Source organism: Lissotriton vulgaris, chromosome 10 (genome assembly GCF_964263255.1).
Source record: "Lissotriton vulgaris chromosome 10, aLisVul1.2, whole genome shotgun sequence".
NCBI lineage: Eukaryota > Metazoa > Chordata > Amphibia > Caudata > Salamandridae > Lissotriton > Lissotriton vulgaris.
Window position 1 is genome coordinate 638,192,784 of NC_141698.1, and position 26,801 is coordinate 638,219,584.

Sequence of the window (26,801 nt, forward strand, 5' to 3'; positions counted from 1 at the left end):
TCCCATTTAGGGGGTGGAGAGTGTAAGTAGGGGGTGGGGAATGGGGCAGCAATAGATCATTGATTCTAAGCACAGTGGTTGATCCCCTCTCCTCTGATAGCTGAATGCATATAGCAGAGTAGGATGGCAAGATGTGAGAGCAAGGGCCATATTAAAATGTTCAGGAAGTTTGACACATGGGCTAAGACAACTCGAAAGGTAATCTCCAGTGATGGATATTCAAACCTGCTATCATGGAGAGTTGAGACAATCAAATTGAAAGTTTAAAAATGGTGCCTCTATGGACTTAAACATATTCCAATCAACTTGAATGTATTTTTTATAGCAATACATTCTACCCAAAAAACGTGTGACATCTTTGGTAAAGAAGGAATCTCTAACTCCCTAGACAATAAGCACAGAGCCTGCACTTTCCAGAACATTTGTCTTTCCTGACATGAAGACCCGGCCACAAGTGCTGGATATGCCAGCTTGCTGATTTACCTTCAGACTGGGTACTTTGACAGATGCCGGTGCTTTTCTTAGCTTTGTTTGTTGATGGATTACATGGTATTTCTCCATTTCCATAGCATGTTCCTACTTCTTGTATAGCCTAACCAAGCTCTTCAGATAGAAAACACCACCTCCCTCCATGTCACTGATTCTTGGGCTTGTATCCTACAAACTTGGTACCAAGTGTGCAAATCTAAATTATGTAGGTGGACTCAAATCAGGAGTACAACACGCAGAATGCATTACGTTGTCACATGAAATCCCCAGACTGGAAACAATGCCTGTAATGACATGAAATGAGGTTGTCACCATATCTTCTCATCATGAGATGGACTGTTGCAATTTTTCAAGTATACGGAGGAGGGAAGGACTTTGGTGGAGGTGTAGTTTATACTGGTGAGTTTTGGTTTCATGCCTGAGTCTCAAAGTGTGTGCTCCAGTATTAGTGCATTGGTAAGCGAATTGATCTTATATTTGTGGACAATTACAAGAAGGTTGTGAGGATAAGTTTGCAATCAGCTTAGACATTATCACCTTTGTCCTGGTTGGAACAGCCAGAGCTTTAATGCTCTTCTACATTTTCAATGGTTGCTGATGGTCCTTATTTTCTCTTGGAGTATATTTCATACTTTGCATGTCTATGCTAACAGAAAACTGCCAACTATGCCTGTCATTTGCAAAGGTGTGATTATCATTATGTGAGGTTACTCCATTAATTTTATATTTTGAATTTCGATTGTAGGTGGTTGGGTCCAGTCTGTGGATTGCCAGATGTGCAATGCAGAGGCCTGTACAGGCTATTCTTCTCACGTGAGAACAAGGGATCCTGTCTGTATTGGTCTAGTAGTTGTGTTGGACTGCAGCATTCTTAATACTTTGTAGCTTGGGAATATGTTTTTTAGTGATTCTAATTCAGAAGGCATTTGCACAATTTAGCTGTGATATTTCTAGGACCAGTGATGCCTGAATATTACCGGAGAGGCCTAGGCAATGGAAGATACATTGTAGGATTCTCACAGTGTGTAATTAGTCTTGTGTGACATTATTGACCTGGGATTGAAGAGAGAGGTTTGAGTCTATGATCCCACCTAAGTTTTTCACTTCACTTGATTTCTTTGGGAGCTGTCCCTTTCCTGGTATGAGAAGTAAATAATGAGGTTTTACCAGAATCTACAGGTTAGTATTTTGTTTTTTCAGGCAATAAGTTTGAGGTGGTTTCATAGCATTATAACTCCCCAGCCAGGAAGCATTCGCTAAGTATTGAATTTGTGTCACCAGAGTATGTTTCTAAATTCAAGATGATCTGAGTATCATCTGCACATTTGTTGCTGGTCAGATTGAATACATTTGCGAGGTCAGCAAGTGGCGCATGGTAGATGTTGATAACTAGAAAGCTAATGTTGATCCCTGCTGGATAACTTCTGGGCATATGTAAGTTGTAGAGATGAAAATATGTAGCGAGATAATTTAAAGTCTATCTATCAGAAAGCATTTTATCCATCTCTGTGCTGTGCATCCAAGAGTAAAATAGGCATTGCACCAACATATGATCCGCCATTGTTTCAAATGTTGAGGACAGGTTGATTAACAGGGGAGCTGCTGCCCTATTAGTGTTGACAGAGTTCTAGAGATCATCATAAAAAATGGGTTTGGTGCTGAGTCCTTCCAGGTCTGAAAACATTTGGTTTATCTGATAGAAGACAACTTTGCACAATGAAGGTTAAGAATTAAGAGAATGCTTCCTTTTCAATAAGTGTGCCTAAAAATAGTCCTTAGCTCATGGTTTGTTGTTTGGCAAGTTGTCCTTGTCAGTTTCTTTTTCAATCGTACAGTTGTAATGTAGGATGTTTTCAGTAAATTTGGGAGTTATTCTAGTTAGTAAGGAGAAATAGATAATCCCAGGCACCCAAAGATTATAGCAGGATTTATTTGAAAATTTTAAAGGGCGAGGATTAAATGGGAAGCCTGCTGGGTAAAACTTTTGCTTAGATCAATTGTTGGATATTACTGCTGAAGGGTTGAACGAGGAAACCTGTATTGAGTCGAAGTTAAACTATTTCAGAAGCAATAATGAGATACCGCTTTCATCTAGGCCATTTGTTGTGGCTGATATAATCTTCTGCCTTGGAAACAACCCTGCTCAATAAAGTGTGTGAAAATTCTGGGAGTAAAGTTTGAGACCAACCTGACACGTTACAACCAGGTTACAGCAGCGGTCAGTAAATGTATGTGCCAGTTGCATACCTTGAAACGAATTGTACACCTATTTACCCTATCACACAAAGTCTAAATCTTGAATGCTTTCATCTCAGCCATATTGGACTATTGTAATATACTTTATTTGGATTCCAATGATGAGATAATAAAGCAATTGCAGTGGGTGTAAAACACTGAAGTGAGAGTGATTCTGAAATTGAGGAAAACAGATTTTGCCACTTCAGTCTTGAAGTCACTTCATTGGCCTCCATTCACATACAGGGTTGTGTTCAAATCTCTTTGTCCTGTTCATAAAGAGTTGTTTGGCCAGCATTCCAACCCATTATCCCAGAGATTTACCACAGCTTTACTAGCTGTAAGCTTCATTCTAAGAATGTTTTTTTGTATCAGTGCCGTGGTTTGAGTGGATAATTTTGCAGGGTGAGCATTTTATGTGGCCGCTGCAAAACTTTGTAACAATTTACCATTATCAAACTGTCAGCATGAATCTTAGCTGTGTATTTTTTTCTAAAGAAAACTGAAAACATGACTTTTTCCCATGCAACTAACCGTCAGTCTGCTGATTTCAAGAGGGTTCGTCCTTAGATACCCCTTATCATTGATAAAGTTTAAACTTTAGCAATGATAAAAAAATCTAATGAAAAAATAGGGAAGGTGCTGCAAGAGAGTTGCTGCTTGTCTGTGAGAGAAGATAGTATTCAAGGTTAACAGATAATCCTTGAAGTGGTTCATTAGTGTACACATAAGAGGTTTTCTTTTGTTGATGTGTTTTAAAGGTTGTGAAATTCAATGAACACATTGAAAAGAACGTAGGTAGAGCTTGATGCTTCAAGGTTGAGTTGAATGTAGTGGGGTCTCTTTGCCTTTTTGATGGTGGTCGTGGAAATTCTGTTCTGCCTTTGGATGTTGTTTGGCATTATAGTTAAATGTATTCCAATGGCGTTTTTTATGGGAACTTGTTATGATTCTTTTAAGCTTTAATTCTCAGTTGAAGAAGTCAGTTTCCCTTCGGTACGACCATAACTGTTTGGTTGTGATGAAGACCACCAAGTGAAAAAAAACACATTTAACCATTGCTACAACTATTTTAAGAGCAGTACTTAATTACTTGTTTTTAGAAAGGATGAGCTGTTCTTCAAAAGCATTCAGAGCAATTTTATTTTGGTACTTATGGAAGTGCTGTACTAAAACAGAAATATAGTCAAAATGCAAAAAAGGAAAAATCCCAAAGGGAATTAAACATAATAGAATACAATTTAATAAACGGAATGACTCCTAAATGTTAAAAATCCGATATGGGAAACTAGCGGTATGATTTTGAAAAGTTTTTAAGTAGAAATTGCACCAAGAAGTACAAAGTGCCAACTATAATCAATGGTTGCTGCGGAACAGGACATTGGTGCAATTTGACCCAGACAGCGATGTAGTGTGGGTCAGCTAAACTAACCAGGTTTGTCGTGGTCAAAGGTTCTACCTTCTGACTTTAGTCCTGTAAGTCCCAATCCACCACAGGTGTATACTTACAAAGCTTCAAGGACCTCTGTGGAGTCACTTATAGAACACACAGGGTGGCAGGCAGAGTTCAGTCCAGATCCAGTTGCCATTGATCAGCTGGACAGTTGTATGAACTGCCTCTTGTAGCTTGTTGTATACCTTTAGCTTGAACAAGAAGTCAGCCTTATGGCCATTGAATTTCACTGGTTTGTCCTGGGTACAAGAGAGGGAGCAGGTCCAGCCTCCAGGCTTGTTCTTAGGATGAAGACAGCAGGTTCAGTCCTCTTCTGATCATCCTCAGTTTGAGGACTGTTCTGAAGTGGGTGCTTGGTAAAGCCACATTTATACCAAGCATGACCATTTTCAAGATAGCTGAAGACAATACTAAGTTTTGACTTTGAGGGCTGAGGCTTGTGTGGAGAGTGTACTATGGCAATCCTGATGTCCTCCCACATCTAACACTAAAATCCAATTTTAGGCAGTCCAAGAGACAGTAGTCTGGTATAACCAAGCTGAGCTTTCTGCAAACAGACATTGGATACACACAAACTGTTTTCACTTTCTGCTTCTCTACATTGAAGTGTGCCCCAAATGTTGTCAGTAAATCCACCAGACAGACTTGTCAAACAGGTCTGAGACACTGGATATACTGCCAGTTTAGTTCCTCACTATTCCAAGGACTGTCTTCCCCAAAGGTTCAGTGGAGCTGCCTTGTCAGCTCTTACAAGTGTAACTTCCAGTTGGAAGAGAGAGCGAGAGATTTGGAGTTTGGGGTCTTAGAGCTCACAAAGTAAAAATACATCTTTTAGTGAAGTTGGTTTTTAAATTGCATGTTTGAAAATGCCATTTTTAGAAAGTGGACATTTTCCTGTTTTCGGGTTCTGTGCCTCTGCCTGCCTGTGGAATTCACACCCGAGGAGGGGGACTGGGGAGGGGGGTGACAACTGGACTGTTTGGGCTTTACTCTTCACAGAGGTGTGCCTTGCAAATCCCTATTGCCCATCACCAGTCTGGTAGGACTTCCTGAGCTACAGTGGTGAATAGGGTTGTGCCTGTCCTCACACAAAGCTGTCTCCACCCCCCCCTGTAGTGTGTCTGGAGCAGGAAAAGGGAGGGTCTTGTCCACTATTAAGACTTTCCTTTGTAGTTTGCCTACTTAAGAAGCAGAAACTGTTATAAGTATTGGAGCAGTGACACCATATCTTCAAAATATTTCTGGACCAAGTTGACATTCTGCCAAGAAGAAGAGCTGGAGAAGCTGTCAGGAGGGACTACCACTTTGATGTGTGCTAACCTGTGTTGGCCTGCTGCTTCTTTCTTGGGCAGTGAAAGGACTGGACCTTGCATTCTTTATCCTGCTTGCCAAGGTTCTCCAAAGCCTTATGTGTGCTTGCCTCCTGTTAAGATGTCTCAGGACCATCAAAGACTTCATCTGAAGCCCATCAACTCCTCTTCTGGTAGTTATCACCTGCCAAGTGGTGCCAATTTATTTTCTGGGCCCTTGGACATAGTTTTAGCTTCTAAGAACCCACCCTGAAAATGTACGCATTGATTACTAATGCAGCATTGCCATTCGGTTGAAAAACCAATGCATCACAAATGTGCTCCTGAAGAATCGATGTAGCTCCTGCAGTGCGGCAAAAAGATCAGCCCATTCTGAGTACCGAGCACTGTGGCATCGATATCCGTGGCGCACGCTCCAACCCTGAAGCAGACCCTGCTGTGTGGCTGAAACAAATCAATGCATCACCTGCTACATGGGTGGGAAATCAACTGGTGGTAAATCAACTCAGCGCTTGTTCTTCTGCATCAACGGATCACCTTCCCTAGCAGTTAGGAATCGATGCACCTCCCCTGGGAGTCTGGAATCAATGTATCACTTTGCTTTTCTGGCACCTCATCTTCCATGTGCCTGTTTTTGTCTTTGGTTTTGACGCATCCCAGGTACTTGGTGCTTAAAGTGAGCAGGCGTTCTCTTAGCTCCCTTACCCTGACTAGAATAAGGGTCCCTAGTTGGACAGGATGCAAACCACAGCCAACTAGAGATCCCCATTTCTAACAACAATAATTCATAAACTCTGAAATGATAGGGGAAACTTTCTTTGTTACATGTAGTAGTTCAGAAAAATCAAATCTGCAGCTGTGTTCAAGTAAACATTCAGCCACACGGACAGTAGAGAAAAATGTACAAGTAAAACATAATCACATTATATCTCAAGTTTCATTTGAAAAATCATGTAATTAGTCTGATTATCATAGATGCAAGAGGCAGTTCAGTTTCTGGCCTTCCACCAATGTACTTTCAAAGCCCAGGAAAGAAAATAAGCAGTCAAAAGAATATAATGTTGAAATTGCTCCCCACCTTAAACCATCCTGATCATAATTATGAAACCAGTCTTGGTGCTGTGAACAAACACAGATTGAAATTGAACTGCCCTAGAATTCTAATGAACTCAAGCTGTCATGAGAAGCCCTATTAATGTTTACTTTAAATACTATTTCTTTAAATGCCTTTATCTTATTTGCCCTATTTTTGTGTTTCACTTTTTAGAGGAGATATTGAAGACCCACATTGCACACTGGTGGTCCCCAGATGGTGGCAGGCTTGCATATGCCACAATAAATGATACCAAAGTGCCCACAATGGAGATTCCAGTCTACACAGGTTCCTTGTACCCTACTGTGAAAACATACCACTACCCCAAGGTAAGACCATCAACATTACTATCCTTGATAGTTTGAAAATTGTTGCAGATTTATTTATTTTTCATGTTAATGAGCCCCCCCTCAGTTTACTTTGAAAAACGTTACATGTGCCTGAATTATAGGTAATATGTTATATTTGGTAAAGATGTGTGCATTGTTTTGTAAAATGTGCATAACTTTTTGCAGTTATATGTGAAATACTTTTTGCTTGTACCTTGAACATTTTTTCTCTGTGAGAAATAGCTCACTCAAAAGCATCACACGACATACCTTTAGGAGACGGGTCAGGTTGAAAATGTCTCTCAGCAAAAACTTTTGACAGAAACCAGTTTCCCTTAAGCAAAAATCATGTGAAATGTTATGTAATGGTAGATCATGACACTGTGAAGTAGAATGTTTCGTTCATGTAATTCTGAAACATTACCCTGTTTTTTGTGTTACTTGAAGCCTCTGAGCTACTTTTAGCTGCAGCTTAATTCTCTTTAAATTAAAGTTGGAAATGCATTATTGTATCAAGCCTGTTAGTTCGAATTAATCTATTTTTGGAATTATAGAGACCTCGGCTAGAAACTATTAAATCAAAAGGCTTATTTAGATTAGCTTCTTTCTTGAATAGTTATGAACTTCACTGAGGTCGAGTTCAAATTGTTGAGGTAATAATATTGTGTTCTCCTTCAATATTTCCTGTGACAATTCCAAAATGTCTCATTTTTAAAAACGTGTTTATTACATGCAGTCTTTAATTTATCTAACTCTACCCCAAGAACCTCTTAGTACCCCTTAACGGTGCCTGTCCCTGAAACCTTAAAACCCGAATCTATCCCTTAATTCTTCCCTACCCAGAATCAGAAAAACTTCTACTACCTCTCCATATTACCCTTTCCTGAACCCCCCCAAAAACACTTACTACTCCTTAATGCTGCCCTTGCTGAACTCCAAAACCGCTTTACTCACTTCGTCTTATTATTAAATTTTCATGAAACCTTTACTGGCCGAAGAAATACTGGTTGCGACTAGTATTTTGAGACCAAATATCTATACGTCTGACCCTAGATTCTTTGTTTGGTGGCAGTATTTAGGCAAAATTCTGCACATAGTTTGTAAATTCTCTTTTTTTCTTGAAAGAATATACACTTATATATGCTTACATATGACATATAGAGGAAATTCTAATTAATTTGTGGCTTCTTGTTTTGTTTCTCACTGGGAAAAATATTTTCCCGGCAAAGAAACCCCTTCCTCTACGCTGACACCAATTGTGACTATATTCCCTACACATCCTGGGAAAGGATTTACTCTTTTATTGACTGGCTGAGAAGTGACCAGAAAATGGTTTGTGAATAACCTCAAATATATAAGATAGTGGCACAAATGCCCCCTGCGCTGGATTGGATTTACTCACATGAAAATCGAGTGAGTAAGTCGTTTTATAAGTACAAAATACTTTTTCCTGTATTGGTAAACCACGTTTACACACACAAATTATTTTATTTGTGCATGTAAATCTTGCTTAAATGCGCAAACCTTTAAGAATATGGTTAGTGTGTTACTTCTGCCGGCATATATTTGGGCTCAGAAATAATTACTGGGTCTAAAAGGCATCTTTGGTAATGAGTGTTGTTAATTGGTGAACCATTTATAAATTGCTAGCTTTGAAAACCTATCCACAAAGCCTTCTTCAAAGTGATAGGTGTTTCACAAAGTACATTGTACATAAATGTGAGCTTTTAGTTGTATCCAAAATCATTCACCCTAATTGGCGGTCCTTGTTAAACCTCTCACACCAAAGGTCTACTAAAACATTGATGATTAAATGGTAGTTTATTTGAAGTATATTAGCTCTATGTAAAACTCAGGTTTGGATTGCAGGCATCAATGCGTTGAGCTCTTTAAATGTTCTGTAAATTTTCTGTAATCCATCAGCTGTAGTGACTCAATTACTTTCTGGTAATCTTCATTACTCTGAGTCATAGTCTTCCTTGCCACAGTCACCCATGAGTACTACGTGTTCCAGGCACAGCATTCACCCATATAGAAAAATCCCCACCCAATATGGCGGCCTGACAGGAAGTACCTGTCAATTGACCTTTATGGGCAGAACACACCCTGCAATACCAACAAGCAGCAAAGCAACCAGAAGGAAAAAGCTAAATCATTGTTCATCCCTCCACAACCAAGGGATCATGACAGTGATGAGGAAGACTATGACTTGAAGTAATGAAGATTACCATTAAGTAACAGAGTCATTACCTTCCTCCTCTGTCTTCCTCGTCGCAGTCATCCAGGAGAGTAAACCCAAGCACCAGAAATCCACCTGTCGAAGGGAGGCGGTTCGCTCAAGATAAATAACAAGAACCCTCATCAAATCCAGCGAATGAAGCTGGATTTCCTCCACCAAAGGGGGGATTAGGAAAAACATGGGGGAACAGGAGAAGCAACGACAGGCTGTTGAAGAAACAAACTGAGAAGAAGGCAAGAAGCCAAGGACTCAAAAGAGAGGAGAGAGGCACCCCTGATAGCCTTAATGGCAGACCACTGGCTGCGGAGAGTAGAAACAGACAGCTCAAGCAAAAAACCATTCCGGAGGAACTCAAGCACGGACCCCCCCTCACAAGAGTCAGGGGGAAACCCCCGAAAGAACAAGTAGAGAAATTCCTCCAGTGACGCTCATTAACCCTAAGGGTACTGACCTTCCTATAATTATGTATGGACAGTGCCACCTCCAAGGAACAACTCAAAAATACTAGCCACCGCCTTTCAACTTCCAAACCACCAACGCCAAGTGGCCTAGAGCCTGACTAGAAAGGAGAAGAAAGCAGATCGGAGAAGGGGACAGCGGGAACCTCAAAGGGGGAGCAACAGCCAAACGAAGCAGGAGGGGATACCAAGGCTGGTGAGGCCAAAAGGGAACCACCAACAGCACCCCCACCCCCTCCATCCTGATTTTTCCCAAAACCCTGCTAAGATGGGGAAAAGAAGGAAATGCAAAGAGAAGACCCTGAGGCTAAGTGAAACTTAGGGTGTCCACGGCCCTCTGCAAGGTGAGAAGGGTGCAAAGCTTCAGCAGAAGAACATCTTGAGGGGAGAGAAAGAGATCCAACCAAGGCCTCCCTAACCGCTCAGAAATCACCCGAAAGACCAGAGGAGACAGGGACAGAGAAACCAATTAAGGAAGAAGGCGACTCAGCTGATCCGCAAGCCCATTCTCCCTCCCCGGCAGATCGATCATCTTAAGGCCTAGCAGGTTGGCTTCTGCCCACGCCCCAATCTGATCCGCCAGAAGAGCCAAAAGAGGAGAGCGAGTGTCTCAAATAGGCACAGGCCACCTGATTGTCCATCCGGACCTATACTTACTTGCCCTTCAGATGACGGGCACAGTACACGAGAGCCTCGAACATCGCTGCCAGTTCCTTCCAATTCGAAGGCATCCAGCTCTCAGCGAGGGACCAAGGCCCCTGAGAAGAAAGCACCCCAAGGGTTGCCCCCTAACCCAAGAGCTGGCATCGATCATCAGGGAACAGGGGCACTCACTTTGCCAGGTTGCCCGGCAGCAGCCTCCAACGCAGGTGGAGGGAAATGGCGGGAGTCAACCGAACAAAGGCATCTTAAACCTGGGACCCCCGGATTCCAGTGACACTGAAGGTGATACACCAAGGGAAGAGGTGTCTGCGAGCCCAAAGAACCATTAAAAGGGAAGCAGCCATGTCCCCTTGAACCAGCAATCATTCCCTTACGGAAGCAGCCGGGGTAGACATGAGGGACTCCAAACGAGATCTGAGCCGAAGCTGGCAAGCTGGTGGAAGAAATACCATCCCCAATTGTGTATTGAAGTGAGTACCTATGAATTGGAGTTCCTGAGTCCGGATAAGGTGGGACTTGCTTAGATTCACAAGGAACCTGTAGGACTCCAGACAATCCCTCACCAGTGTCACAGCCTCCTGGGCCTTAAGGAAAGACAAGGAAGAAATTAACCAGTCTTCAAGGTAAGGAAACAAAAGTGCCCCCATGCATGCAACAGATCCACCAGAGGAGCCAAGACCTTTGTAAACACCCGAGGGCTGGAGGCCAGACCAGAGGGGAGGCCCCCTCCCCCTTTGTCTATTCCTCTCAGGCTCTCAGGTATCTGGACTGTGTATCTGTTGCACTACCCCCGCGGACCATAGATTCTATCTCGGTACTCCGCATTGCGCGGAATGTACCTTTTCCCTCCCCCTGCACTAAACCGTTATCTGATCCCAGCACGACTGAAACATGTATCCGGGTCCTATACTTATATACACGCTCACTGGTCAGGCATCAGGTTGATCTTTTCCTCCTTCTCACCGACGAAAGGCCTGATATCCTTTTACTTACCGAGACCTGGCTGACTGATGATTCTCTCCTTGACATCTTAGCTGCTTTGCCCCCCGATTACTACCTGCTCAACACGAACCGACCTTCTGGCCGTGCCGGCGGCGGGGTGGCAGCTGTCATTCGTAAGGAGCTCAAATTTACCTCCACGTCCTCCTTCACTCTTACTGGAATATATCTTTCCATTCCGCAAAACAAAATCCCGCATACCATCACGCCGCATTTTTAAGTCCGCAAAAACCATTACTCCTCAAGCCATAATTCCGCAAATTTTTACAACGCATATGACTTCACTCCGCATGCAATTATAACGCAAATGCATGTGTGGTGAAGTCATATACTTTGTAAAAGTACTTTATTTTAAAAAAATATATATATATAAATATTTATATATAAATATATATATATATATATATATAGATATATATATATATATACACACATATATATATATATATATATATATATATATATATATATATATATATATATATATTACCTACTGGCTATCGCCAGTAGGTATATATAGTTAGGATTATTTCCCTATGGGATTTTTGAAAATTCTATGTCTAATAACTTTAGCGTTTGTGGACGGAATCGGCTGAAATTTTCAGGAAAATGGCACATTCTGTTTCTGAGCAGCCCTTGAACATTTGGGGGGGTTTCATCAAGGGGGGGCCGAGAAAAAAGGGGGGTCCCAAAACGCGTTTTTCCCATGTTAATTTCCATAGGGCGGTTGGACTCACTTTTAGCTCGAACGGCTGAATGGATTTGCACGAAACTTGGCAAAATTGTAGGGACTGTTAGCCCGATGTGCCTTTGCTAGGTCTCAATATATGTGCTCCAGTAGTTTTTGAGAAATTAACGTTCAAAACAAGATATATATCTGTAACAGCGCTCCAGGCTGCGCACCGGTTCGCTTACTTTTCGCGAAACGGAACTTTGCGTGCAGAAAGCTGATTGGTTCTCCGGTGTCTGTCAACATTCTAAACAGTCCGGAGCGGCCGCCATCTTATCTCTCGGTAGGATCGAGAGAGAAGAGGTGAAAAACGAAGGGGGAATTTAATGAAAGGGGGCAAGGTATACCCCTCTTGACCCCCTAGGAATGTTGTTGGGGTTATTAAAGGGTCCCGTGGGGAAAATAAAAAAAAAAATGATTTTTCACGGTAGAAGCGCTTCACGGGCCGCGAACTGGGCCGCAAACTGGTAGCGAAACGGGAATTCGCCATTTTGTGCTTCGTTAATTAAATTACTAGGTATAAGGGGGTGCGGGAGACGTATCCTAATCCCCTATGTTTCCTGAGGGTGGCTGAGGAGGCTCATATATGTTGATACATCTCTTCCAGCGGCTGTGCGTGAGCTTTTTTTTTTTTGCTGCGTGACAGTCCGGAGCGGCCGCCATCTTATCTCTCGGTAGGATCGAGAGAGAAGAAGAGGTAAAAAACGAAGGGGGAATTTAATGAAAGGGGGCAAGGTATACCCCTCTTGACCCCCTAGGAATGTTGTTGGGGTTATTAAAGGGTCCCGTGGGGAAAATAAAAAAAAAAAAGATTTTTCACGGTAGAAGCGCTTCACGGGCCGCGAACTGGGCCGCAAACTGGTAGCGAAACGGGAATCCGCCATTTTGTGCTTCGTTAATTAAATTACTAGGTATAAGGGGGTGCGGGAGACGTATCCTAATCCCCTATGTTTCCTGAGGGTGGCTGAGGAGGCTCATATATGTTGATATATGTCTTCCAGCGGCTGCGCCATCTTGCCTTTTTTCCAATGCCACAATTTTGTCGTGCACGGCAGCCATTTTAGATGCCAGGCTGGTCCCAGGCTATCACCTACCCCTGCGGATGTAGTTTATGGCCCCAGCTGTAGAGAATCCAGACATGCCAACCCTCCCGATTCAGGCGTGAGACTACTGATTTCAGTGCTAGTCTCCCGCCTCCCGATTTCTGCAAGCAAAAACCCGGGGGCATATTACGAACAACTAGCGATAATTTTTGTCTCTAACTTGTTTAGAGACAAAAATTAGCGCCGCACATCGGCGATTTTTATCGCAGATAAACCTTGCTATTATCGCAGAAAAGTCAGCGATATTCATGTATTATCGAGCAAATGCTCTTAGCCATGTTATCCACCTCCCATTGGATAACATGGCTAAGAACTGCTCAGGGCAGGTGTTAGCTTTTGGAGATATTCGCGCTTAGCGCGAATATCTCCAAAAGTTGGTAATAGGAGATAGCGATGTTAGGGACTGTTTCCAGTCGCTAACATCTTGGCACGCCCACTTTACATGTCATTAGTGATAAGTATCACTGACATGCAAAGCGGGGCCCAAGATGGTGGCTATCTCCTTTTAGCTGTCACTAACTGGTGTTAGCGACAGCTTGGTAATAGGGAGATAATTATATCTCCGCTTTCATGGCTTTTAAAGCCCAAAAAGCGAGATAAACCCCCTTGATAATATGCCCCACGATTCCTCGGGGGTTTCAGCTGACAGGGCTTGGTATTGTGTTACGTGGTAATTTTTCCAGGAAACGTCAGAGGGTCGATGCAGGGGTTCTAGAAGAGGTGATAAACCATTTAAGCCTCATGAACAAGCGCATGGTCTTTTAAAGATTTGTGAAGTACTCGGGGCGGCGGTGTGTGTGTGCTCTCTTTCAGGAGCGGGCGGGGGGGCACTGCCAGCAACTTGCCAGGTCAGGTAGTGTTCAACACGTGCATCACCCTTTCTCTGCCTGCTATTGCGCTCCATGCTTTGGAAAGGTAAGAAAATGAACGTGCATTTGAGTTTGAAATGTCCGATCCTGCAGCAGTACACTTCCAAAGCCCACACATGACAATAACCCGATTCAAGGCCCCATTCACCCGTTTAAAAAAAAAAAAAAAACACTCCAACAAAGTAAGATTATAAAACTTTATTAACTTTTAAATATAATGAACGGAACAAAAACTGTAAAAACATTTAAACATTTTTCACCCAAAAAAGCAACAATGGTCAGAAGCTGTCTTTTGTGCGAATAGTCCCAAGGCAGCACAACGTGCAGAGTTCTGGACGGCACCCAGGTGATGTCGCCTGGGTGCCGCACTGGTTTTGGGATCCTACAATGCTGCTCCGAAAATTGGCGTGGGGCGTCCCGGGTGGTGCGGGGGGAGGGCTCGTCAGTAGCGGTCTGTTGTGCGAATAGTCCCAAGGCAGCAGAACGCGCTGAGATGTTGATGGCACCCAGGTGATGTCCAGTAACTGCCGCACTGGTTTTGGTATCCTACAATGCTGCTCCGAAAATTGGCGTGGGGCGGCCCGGGGGGGGGGGGGGGGGCGTGGGGGAGGCGGCGTGAACGGGCCTCCCCAGGTGGCGGCCATCCAGCTGAGTTGCGCCCGCTCTTGCGGATACAGCGTCTCGCTCACCATGTTGTTGAGTTGCTCCCACTCTTGCAGTGCAGCGATAGGCGGCTGCCACATGACTCTTAAAATGGCGGACGGCTCTTCGGTTTTGGGCCTGGTCCACTAAAATGGCCCTGGGACACCTTGGAACTCGGACGCTTGCCTGCTAGGGCTTGGGCTCCATTCTCGAAAAGCGTCCCCTCAGCCGTGAAGATTCTACAAAAGTCTTGGGGGCCCCCGACTCCCGCAGGCTTCCGGTGGGGAGCGGCTGCCATGATTGCTCGCGGAATGACCACGACGGAGCCACGAGATGGTGGTGCTCTCATGCTGACGCCAGCTTCAGTCTGAATGATCCAGAAACAAGGTGGGGCTTTCATCGTTTGGGAAAAAAAAATGTTCTAAACCAATGAAAAGTGTTATTTTTAGGTCATATGACCAAGCCTTCCATCTTTAGGAAACGAAAAGTAAAATGAACCAATGAAAAGTTTTATAAACAAGTCACATGATCTGTTATGCGGCATAGGGCTACAAAAAGCGTAGAAAATCCGTTGGCACGTGAGGCGGCGTCAGTAGCGGACCGATGTGCGAATAGGCCGAAGGCAGCACAACGCGTCGAGATCCGGATGGCACCGAGGTGATGTCCAGCAAATTGCCGCACTGGTGTGGCCATCCTACAATGCTGCGCCGAAAGACGGCGTGTCCAGCTGAGTTGCGGTCACTCTTGCGGTACAGTGACTCGAACGCGCCGAGATCCGGATGGCACCGAGGTGGTGTCCAGCAAGTTGCCGCACTGGTATGGCCATCCTACAATGCTGTGCCGAAAGACGGCGTGTCCAGCTGAGTTCCGGTCAGTTTTGCGGTACAGTGACTCGAACGCGCCGAGATCCGGATGGCACCGAGGTGGTGTCCAGCAAGTTGCCGCACTGGTGTGGCCATCCTACAATGCTGCGCCGAAAGTCGGCGTGGGGTGCCCCGTTGGCTTATGAGGTGATGTCAGTAGTGGACCGATGTGTGAATAGGTCAGAACCAGCACAAGGCGCCCTGCACTGTTGAGCTTTTTTCAATGCCTGTTTTTTGTTGTTTCCCCTCCATCAAAAACAAAAAAAAAATATAAAACTGTGCAAAAATACAAAAAAATGTTTAGAAAAGCAGTGCTTGTAAGACTGTCTGAAGCTCTTTTGCACCTGCTGCAGCTTCACTATTGCCCTGGTGTGGCCAAAGATCGCCCATGACATAGGCGGCCGGCTTCCGAGGTCCGGCGGAACTTTTTTCCTTTTCATTTCTGCTTCTTGTCCCACAATCCGTTTCACCTGAAGACACGACCAGGTTCCTGAATGTGTGCAGGGGGACGCTATTGATTGAATGAAAATGGCGGCTTGACACAAAGCTGACTCAAGCGTTGCTGTTGATGCTATACAGACAAAAATTGGTTTTCAGTTTGTACATTCTTCAGGATTTTTTTTTCCATCCAAGGCTGATTGAGAGTTTGTAGAAAAATGGCTTCAGATTTTCCACATATTACTCTTCAACATTCTTCCTAAATGTAACAATGTGAGACTCACTAGGAGAACGGCTGTTTATCTTTCCTTTCAAAATGCTGCCAACAATATTTTCTGAATGGAAGACACCATCTTGTAGCATAAAGGGCCGAAATGGGTTCTGGTTTGGCCAATGGTTGGTGGAGACATTTTGACTATATCTTGGACCTGCCCGGCGTCGCCCAAAATGGCGCCGTATAAATGGGACTCGTAACTCCTTGCCCGCAAATGTATATCTAGAAAATGTTATTGTAAGTGGTCCTGTCTTATTTTAATAACAAAATGTACGTCCACCGATTCCGCAACTGTTAGACACCTTAGTTCTTGCAACCTAATGGCCCGCTCGTTACGTTCCTCTACAGTGTAAATGTCTCCTCATCATATACGATTTCAGTTTGCTCCGTGGCCAGCCCACGTGGTTATAGGCCCGTATTTGTATACTGACATTTTCACAATAAAGGTTTTTAAAACAAAACACGGTAGTAGTATTTACATTGGTAAAGTTTTTACTTTTAGTCACTGTTTTCGAATCAGTAAAAGGCAAGTGAAATAAAGCAGTCCAATTACATGACGGATAAAAGGTATAATATGTAGGAACGCAGTAAAGATAAATGGTCAAGGGCAGTTGTGTTTTCCACTCCTGCAACATAAAGTGATCGATAAGAATCTGATAATCAGGCGTATCGGCGACTAAGACTGCAGGCCGAGTCTCTTTTACTCAACGGCTCCGTCATGGAACGAAGAAACGCCCTTTTTCTCGAAAAAGGAATATATTTTACTTGCAGGACAGTTGTACATTTTCCGGGAAAGTACATTAGCCTGGAATATTATAACATATGTTTTAAAAAAAATAATGTTCGAAATCAATAAAAAGCGTAATTTGTAGGTCATATGACCAAGCTTTTCATCATTAAAATAACAAAAGTAAAATGAACCAATGAAAAGTTTTATTAACAAGTCACATGACCTGTTATGCTTACGTTACGCGCTGCGCGCCGCGGATCACTTCCAGGTGCGCTAACGCGGCGTGTCATATAACGCATTACGCGACAACGTAGGTCAAGAATATAGTCAAAATGTCTCCACCAACCAGCGTTCGGAACACAACCCCTTTCAGCAGTCCAAAAAGTTGTGTTAAATGACAACAGAGGGGACAGGCAACAAGAACCATCAGTCAAAGAGGGGAGGGCAAGTTCTTCTCTTCTGGGTCATGTTGGGGCGCTACCGGAACTGATCGAATTGGTAGTCTACAGTGTTTCTGGATGTTTCAGACTAAAGCTGGCGTTAGCATGAGAGCACTACCATCTCGTAGCTCCGTCGTGGCCATTCCACGAGCAGACATGGCAGCCGCTCCCCACCAGAAGCCTGCGGGAGTCGGGGGCCCCCAAGACTTTTGTAGAATCTTCACGGCTGAGGGGACGCTTTCGAGAATGGGACCCAAGCCCTATCAGGGAAGCGTCCGAGTTCAAAGGTGTCCCAGGGCCATTTTAGTGGACCAGGCCCAAAACCGAAGAGCCGGCCGCCATTTTGAGAGTCCTGTGGCAGCCGCCTATCGCTGCACCGCAAGAGCGGGAGCAACTCAACTACATGATGAGCGAGACGCTGTAGTCGCAAGAGCGGGCGGTAAACAGCTGAATGGCGGAAGAGGCACAGTGTAGCAAAAGCGGGCGGAATGGCAACTGAAACGGTAAAGGGGCGCCCCACTACAGCGTGTCCTCAGGTCAAACGGATTGTGGGACAAAGTCCAGAATTGAAGAGTCATCAAAAGGCAAAAAGTTCCGCCGGACCCCGGGAGCCGGCCGCCTATGTCGGGGGCGATCTCAGGCTACACCAGTGCTATAAGACTTGGGGAGGGTGTCGGAGCCAAGCGTCTTCTCCGAGTCCATGGCCATCACACCGCCCCTCAGGGGCCTCCGTCAAGCTGTTTAGGAAGGTAACATATCACATTGTTTTCAAATGCAGTCAGGTCCACAAACGACACTCACTTACTTTGAGAATAGTGAAGCTGCAGTCGGTGGAAATAAGCTTCAGACAGTGTTACAAGCACTGCTCAGAACTATGAACTATGGCACCCAACATCCAGAACTTATGCCATTTGAGAATGGCAGTGACATTGAAGCAACTCAGGGACTAAAACCATTAACGTACTTTCACGTATGAAAATCTTACTTGGGGAGGGGGCAGGAGTGAAGCGCCCCCTCCCAGTCCGCGCCACCACACCGTATGTTGAATATCTGAAGCCATCGTTCTACAAAGTCAACCAACCTTGGATGGAAAAATCTAGAAAAATGTACAAACTGAAAACCAGTTTTGGTCTGCATAGCATCAGTAGCAACGCTTGCTATCAGAGTGCATGAGTTTCATGCTCGATCGATTGAGCTAGCCGGATCGGGCAATATAAAATTATAAAATAGTTATGTAAATAGTTATTTAATAAAATGTTTTACCCTGTTTCTTTGCTGGTGTGTTGTCTATATTTTTAATATTTGCATAGGATTTGTCGTTATTTTGGGCGGGGTGGGTGACGGAGTCGAGCTGTCTTGCAGCCCTCATGGTGTGGAGCTCAGTTCATCTCACTATTTTCGTATTTCTCATGAAGGGTTGTTCCTAATATTTCTATTTTAGCGAGGTCAAAAAGAGATCCAATTAGTGGCCTACAGATTTTGCTCGATTACTTTTATTTTTTTACACGATTTTTCACTATCTGCAAAGACTAAACAGAGTATTGCGACTTTGTGCTTGTTTGTAAATAGAGAATGATCCAAAGAGAACCAATTCTAAAACAGTAAATGCTTGGATAACAATCAATCAAATGGAGAGACAAGCAGGCACGACGGATTACAACGGGGGTAAAGGTCTGCGTTAACTACCGTTCACTATCTGCAAAGAGAGAGTACTACTAAGAGAAAAGAGCGGAGGGGGGGGTGTGCAGCGTTCAAAGCACATCAGCGTGCATAAATACGAAAATGTTTTTATCTATCACGTACTTGACATTTTAAAGCTTTTCATATTTGCTATTAAAAAACCATTGAAATTCACTGAAAAAACCATAGGTTATAGTGGATATATAGTTAGGAATTTGCATTTACAAAACCTTGAAAATTCAATGAAAAAACCATTGGTTTTAGGCCATATATAGTTAGGGATTTGCATTTACAAAACCTTATTTTACTCGCATAAAACCATTGAAATTCCATATATAGTTAGATGCGCTAACTATATATCGCGCACCCGCAATCCACTGCTGATGATGTCACATATTACATCATTCATGACATGGTCAGTGACATCACTGATGACATCACTGATGACAACTCAAATGACATCACTGATGACATCTCAAATGACATCACTGATGACATCACTGATGACAACTCAAATGACATCACTGATGACAACATCCAGTGACTGTATGTTTCTGTAAAGTTAAAATATGTCTTACATATTTGAGAATGAGTGGATGTATAAGTGTCTGGATGAAGGATTTAGTAGGTGCATGATTGATTGTATGAGGGAGTGATTAAATGTGTCTCACTGAGTGCATGGGTTAGTGATTAAACTGTATTAATTTGTGCATCATTATATCTGTTGTTCTGTAAACTGCTGCATGTGTTGATAAGTAGCTATATGAGTAACTATATGGGTTATTGATTGGTTGCCCAAGTATTTGTGTGGGAGACTGAGTGTGTGTGTGGGTGGCTGGGAGGTGTGTGACTCTGTGCATAGATGTGTGAGCAGTTGATTCACTAGGTGTATGAGTTCAAGAGTGCATGTGGAAACAGCTATATGGGCGGTTGACTGTGTGCATGAGTGTATTGGTGAGTGAATGGATATCTCAGTGCTACATGTCAAAGTAAGTACATATGTAAAACACAGTACATGTGAGAGTTAACATATATAAATAACTGTGCATAAGAGCCAGTGAATGTGTGAGTGGCTGTATGGATCATTGTGAACATGTATCAAGGATTGTATAAGAGAGTAAATATGTGTTAGAATATGTTTCAATAAGTAAGGTGTGTATAACTGTATAGTTGAGGAATTGGAGGTGTGCTTGATTCTTTGCATGACTGTCTAGGTGTATGAGTAACTCCATGGATGAGTGACAGTCTGTGAGTGTCTGTTTTCACTGAGTGTATCTAAGGATATATCAGAGTCTGTAGAGGTTCATCGTATTAACACATGAATTATGTCATCTGTGATGTTGTCAGTGATGTCATTTGAGTTGTCATCAGTGATGTCATCAGTGATGTCATTTGAGATGTCATCAGTGATGTCATTTGAGTTGTCATCAGTGATGTCATTTGAGATGTCATCAGTGATGTCATTTGAGTTGTCATCAGTGATGTCATCAGTGATGTCACTGACCATGTCATGAATGATGTAATATGTGACATCATCAGCAGTGGATTGCGGGTGCGCGATATATAGTTAGCGCATCTAACTATATATGGAATTTCAATGGTTTTATGCGAGTAAAATAAGGTTTTGTAAATGCAAATCCCTAACTATATATGGCCTAAAACCAATGGTTTTTTCATTGAATATATATATATATATATATATATATATATATATATATATATATATTTAAATAAAATGAAGCATTATTTCTTTAAAATTACATTAAATTTAGAACTATATTAATAATACACACACGCACACACACATATATATATATATATATATATATATATATATATATATATATACACTCTAAAAACTAATTCCACCCTAGTCCCTTTAAATACCCCAGCACCCTTAAACACTAACCCATCCTGACCCTAAAAATACCCCTGTACCCCAAAACCCAAAACAACCCCTGAACCCTAAAAATACCCCTGTACCCCAAAACCCAAACATACCCCTGAACCCTAAAAATACCCCTGTACCCCAAAACCCAAAACAACCCCTGAACCCTAAAAATACCCCTGTACCCCAAAACACGAACCCAGCCCCGAACCCTAAAAATACCCCTGTACCCCAAAACCACCCCTGAACCCCAAAAATACCCCTGTACCCCAAAACCCAAAACAACCCCTGAACCCTAAAAATACCTCTGTACCCCAAAACCCAAACCTACCCCGGAACCCTAAAAATACCCCTGTACCCCAAAACCCAAAACAACCCCTGAACTCTAAAAATACCCCTGTACCCCAAAACAACACCTGAACCCTAAAAATACCCCTGTACCCCAAAACCCAAAACAACCTCTGAACCCTAAAAATACCCCTGTACCCCAAAACCCTGTACCCCAAAACCCAAAACAACCCATGAACCCTAAAAATACCCCTGTACCCCAAAACCCAAAACAACCCCTGAACCCTAAAAATACCCCGGTACCCCAAAACCCAAAACAACCCCTGAACCCTAAAAATACCCCTGTACCCTAAAACCCAAAACAACCCCTGAACCCTAAAAATACCCCTGTACCCCAAAACCCAAAACAACCCCTGAACCCTAAAAATACCCCTGTACCCCATAACCCAAACCCAGCCCTAAAACCTAAAAATACCCCTGTACCCCAAAACCCAAAACAACCCCTGAACCCTAGAAATACCCCTGTACCCCAAAACGCAAACCTACCCCTGAACCCTAAAAATACCCCTGTACCCCTTAACCCTTAAATACACCTGCACCCCATAACCCAAACCCACCCTTAAAATACCCCTGAACCCAAAATAAAACCATATACTTACCTTACAACTTACCTTAAAACATATACTTTTACCAATCATGCATTTACAATGATTTTTGTCGTAAAAGCATGCGAGATAAAAGCATATAATATATAAAGGCATGCGTTATAAAAAAATGCGGAGTAAAGGTACCTGCGTTATAATGGTATGAGGAGTGAAAGTATGCGGAGTAAAATATGCGTAGTGACGGTATTTTACCCTCTTACTGACGTGGACAATCTCATCATTAAGCTAGAGACTGGAGAGGGAGCTCTCACCATTGTCATCCTCTATCGTCCTCCCTACCCTATGCCTTCTTTCCCTGCTGCCTTTAGTGAACAGCTAGCTAATCTACTTATCTCATCTGCTCGAGTCGCCATTTTCGGCTACTTCAACTATTGGTATAATGATAATGAAGCTGGTCCTCATGCGGCTGAGCTATTTGAAGTCCTCACCAGCTTCAACATGAACCAACATGTTTCTTCCCCCACCCATACTGGGCCCACATCTTAGATCGCATCTGGACTTACAATCTCACTCCTTCCTACCCTGTGATCACCCCTTGTATCTGGTCCAACCATTACTTGATTGATACAGTGATCACAGTCAGGGGTTGCACTAAGGTCTCTCCCATGGCCGGTGGGACTGCCCGTAAATGGAGTACTCTTGACTCTCAGGCATTCCTCTCGTTCTTGGCTGAGACTCGTCCTTCGCCCTCTAACACTGCGACTGTCCATACTTTGGAGGAAGATCTTACTGGCTGGATCATAAAAGCCAGTGATCGTTTTTCCCCTCCCTCCAGTTTCCCCCGTTACCGGCACAGTAAGTCCCACAAGTGGTTTAATTCCACCTTGAAAGCTCAGCAACTCGAACTGCGCCAAACGGAACATAGGTGGAGACGCAACTATCTGCCCACCGATAGAGAGCTATATATTGCTGCGAGAAAAAAATATAAAGATGCAATCATGGCAGCAAAAGCTCTTCACATCTCAGAAAGGATCCTCACCGCTCATAACAAACCTCAGGAGATCTTTTCAATCATGAGGGAGCTCACGTCTGATGCAAGGACTCTTCCCTCTCATACCCCGACGCAAGAATCCTGCAATGCCTTAAATAGCTTCTTCATCGAAAAAATTGCCAAGATTAAGAATACTATCCCTTCAGTCCTTCCCGATGACATGCCAGCCTCCCCCCCTGAAAACCCGCTCTCTTTGCTTTCCTTCCCTGCCCTCGACCCCAGTACTCTGGCTAAACTTGCTACATGGGTCAAATCCGGCTCGCCCAACGATTGCTGCCCTCCCTCTGTCTTTCGTGACATCTGCCTGTCCTTACCGGACTGCATCTTGCCTTTGCTAAACGCTTCATTGGAGGCAGGAGCAGTGCCTAATTCCTTCAAGGAGGCTGTCCTCGTGCCCTTACTGAAGAAGCCTGGAGCTGACCCGGACGATCTCGCCAACTATAGGCCTATCTCTCTCTTGCCCTATCTATCCAAACTCCTGGAGGCACATGTCACTAGCTGCCTATCTGAATTCATCGAGTGTTCCAACTTTCTCTAACCAAACCAGGCAGGGTTCAGACCAGCCCACTCCACCGAGGCTGTGATCCTGGCAGTTATGGACACGCTTAGGGCTAATGCCGATAAAGGGACATCACAGGCGCTCGTCTTACTGGATCTGTCGGCTGCGTTCGACACGGTGGACCGCAACATCCTTATCCACCGTGCCGAGCAAGCCGGCATCCGAGGGCTGGCTTCTGCCTGGCTTAAATCCTTCCTGTCGGGCAGAACGCAGGCGGTCCGGCTCGGCCCCTTCACAGCCGCACAGGTCCCATCCATCTGCGGAGTGCCTCAGGGATCCTCCCTGTCCCCTCTGCTTTTTAATCTCTACCTTCAGCCGCTTATTTTTTCCTTGAAGAGGTGGAATGTGACCGTATTCAACTATGCAGACGATCTGCAAATCATCTTTCCGCTCAACACCCCCAATGCAGCCCTCGATTGCCAAGCAGTGATGCTACACATCCAACACTGGATGAACTCCCACCAGCTTAAATTGAACACGGGGAAGACCGAGTTAATTCTCCCAGGAAACAGTCTTACTCACTGGGGCCCACAGTTTTGGCCGACTGAGCTTGGCTCCCCGCCCGTCCCGGCTAAGTCAGCAAAGAGTCTCGAGGTCATAATCGACTCGGAGCTCTCTCTTAAGCCTCAGGTGGATGCGGTTGTGTCATCATGCATGTGCCAGCTCAGAAAAATCAGGAAAGTTTCCCACCTCCTAACACCGGAGGCCCTTATAAGTCCTGATTGCCTTGGTGCTCTCCCGCCTGGATTTTTCAAACTCCCTGTACTACAGCCTACCCAAATTCCTCCTTAATAGGCTCCAGATTGTACAGAACCAAGCAGCAAGACTGGCCTATAAAACCCCGAAGTGGCAATCTGCGAGACCACTGCTTCACAGACTCCACTGGTTGCCGGTGGAGCAGAGGACTGCATTTATGATCGGCTGCCTGACTTTCAGCGCTGTGTCTGGGACCTCCCCTGCCTTTCTCAAATCACTGGTCGTCCCTTACCGCCCGGTACGTAATCTCCGCTCCTCCCATCACCTACTGCTAGCTGTCCCTTCTACCAAACTTTAAAAAACTGGCGGTCGTAGATTTGCTTACCCTGCCCCCGCCTTCTGGAATCAGTTGCCCCTCCCTCTCAAATCTGCCAATTCCCTCCTGGCATTTAGAAAACTTCTGAAAACTCACCTCTTCACACAGACTGGCTAGACCCCCGTCTCCCCATCTCACAGCACTCAGCCAGCGCCAGGAAACCTTTCGGTGTCAGTGCGCTATATAAAAGCCCCTTAAGATAAGATAAGAGGACACAAGATTGGAAGTGTACTCCCAGGGCAAAGAATTGTAAATACCTCTGGAAAAGAGGATGCATACAAATATGGAAATAAGCCTCCAAAAGGTCCAAAGATGACAGAAAGGCCCCAGGGGAAATAAGGGGCAGAATCTTCTGTAAACTCACCATCTTGAATCTCTTGTAAGGCACATAGGAATTCACAGTCTTGAGATCCAGGACAGGACAGAAACCCCCTGACACCTTCTGCACCAGAACCATCAGAGAGTAGCAACCCTGTCCCAACTTGTCTCCGGGAACAGGGATGATGACACCCTTCTGGAAAATATCCAAGATCCCCTCCTTCAACACCAGCAGGTTTTAGAGGATTCCAAGGAGTCGGTTGGGGACAAAAAGATCTGGAGGCTGTGAAGGAAATTCTGTAGAATAACCATCGACCACCAGACGTAGAACCCAGGAATAGGTGACGTCGCAAGCCCAAGCAGGAGAAAACTGCCCAATTTGGCAGCCCACCCTGAACTAATCAGGACTTTGGAGTGGAATCAGTGAGGGAAGCACCTGCGGGTTGTTGCCGGGACTTAGCAAAGAAGGGTGTGCCATAAACCATGACCTCTCCCACATAAGGGCTTGGAAGGAAGCTTCCCAGCTGAGATGGAATTCCCAAATGCTCGCCTATAACCAAACCACGACCTCTTGGAGCATGCAGCAGAGGCGCCAGAAGTTTATGATCCTCCACCAATTTCTTCAGCAGATTTTCTAGATGAGGTCCAAACAACTTAGCCCTATCAAAACTCAAGTGTAACAGGATGTACTTCTCAGAGGCCTTCGCCTTCCACAACTTCATCCAGATGTTTCGACAATCAGAGATAATGGAAACAGAAATGGCCGCTGCAGCAGACAGAGAGTCAAATGTAATGTCCGATAAAAATCATACCTGTAATTCTATGAGACTGGCTGGAATTAACAACCTCCCCTTGCTGGAGATCCTCTGATAAGGCCTGAAAATCATGCAGGAGTGAATTAAGCACATGAGGCATAACCACCCGCCCTGCTGAAAAAGTTAGCTGTGGAGTAAGCCCGCTTGGCAGCACTATCCACCTTCTTATCAACTGGATCGCTAGGAGAGGCATCCTCCAAGATTATGGAACCACTGGAGGCCAGACCCACCATCAAAGAGTCCACTTTCACTTGAGGGGGGATTTCTGTCAGGACATTCTGAAGAGGGTACTCCTTTGCAAGGAACACAGGGAACCCAGCCTTCTCGACATTAGACCAGTCCCTGGGCCGAAGGCCCCGGGTGACCTTATGGATGGGAAGAGCATCAGGTTCCTTCCGACGGTACAGAGAGAAAAAATGTTCCTCCTCATCCAGAAGAACAACAGTCTGAAAGGCTAAATTGTCCTTCAAGTGAGTCCTGACTACCCTTAATACAGCGCCTTTAACAAAGCGTGCCGCTGTTCCTTCTCTGAACCATCAGAGTCCAGGTCAGGCTGTAAAGAACTCTGGAACTCTGGCAATTTCAGGCACTTGCCCATCCCGAGCCGCAAAAGCAGAGTCCACTGCCTTATTAATCATTGCCTGAAGGACATCAAGATCCATGCCCACATGCTGCTGGGAGGAAGCAGGTTCAGACTCTGAACCAGAAGACTGATGTTTACGCTTCTCAGAGCGTTTACCCTCCATGGCCGCAAAAAACACAACTGCTGACAAGGGTAGGAACAAACATTTTAAAGGTACGAGAGATACCATTGCCAACCAACTGGTACTGCCCTCATGACGCAGCACCCTGAAGACGGCCATTCTGTGACTATAAACATCCCCGCGAACCACCCCGCGGGGGAGATAGGAGCAGCAGGGAGACTGCAACACAGTTAAGCCGAAGGCTTAAAGCAGACTAGGGCACGAGGCACAGGAGCAGAGGTGACCAGGAGAGATCTCCACATACAAACCGCGGCACCAGCGGGAGCGTTGATAGTAATAAACGCATACGTAAAAATTGAAGACGCTATAGCAGACCCCATAAAAAAAAGAAAAAACATACTCACCACCATAGTAGTACGACAATGGGTGTTCCAGCAGGAACAAAGAGAAAAAACAGGATGTGT

At 44.4% G+C, this 26,801-nt stretch overlaps 1 protein-coding gene across 4 annotated transcripts in view; it reads left to right on the plus strand.

Moving 5' to 3' along the window:
- Window positions 1-26,801, plus strand: part of DPP6 (dipeptidyl peptidase like 6) — a 2,152,278-nt gene that overhangs the window by 1,656,691 nt on the left and 468,786 nt on the right. For all 4 annotated transcript variants that reach the window (XM_086941474.1, XM_086941473.1, XM_086941476.1 and 1 more), the window contains exon 9: window positions 6,755-6,909. In XM_086941474.1, the coding sequence (XP_086797600.1) occupies window positions 6,755-6,909 (155 nt within the window). The remainder of the gene's footprint in view (window positions 1-6,754; window positions 6,910-26,801) is intronic.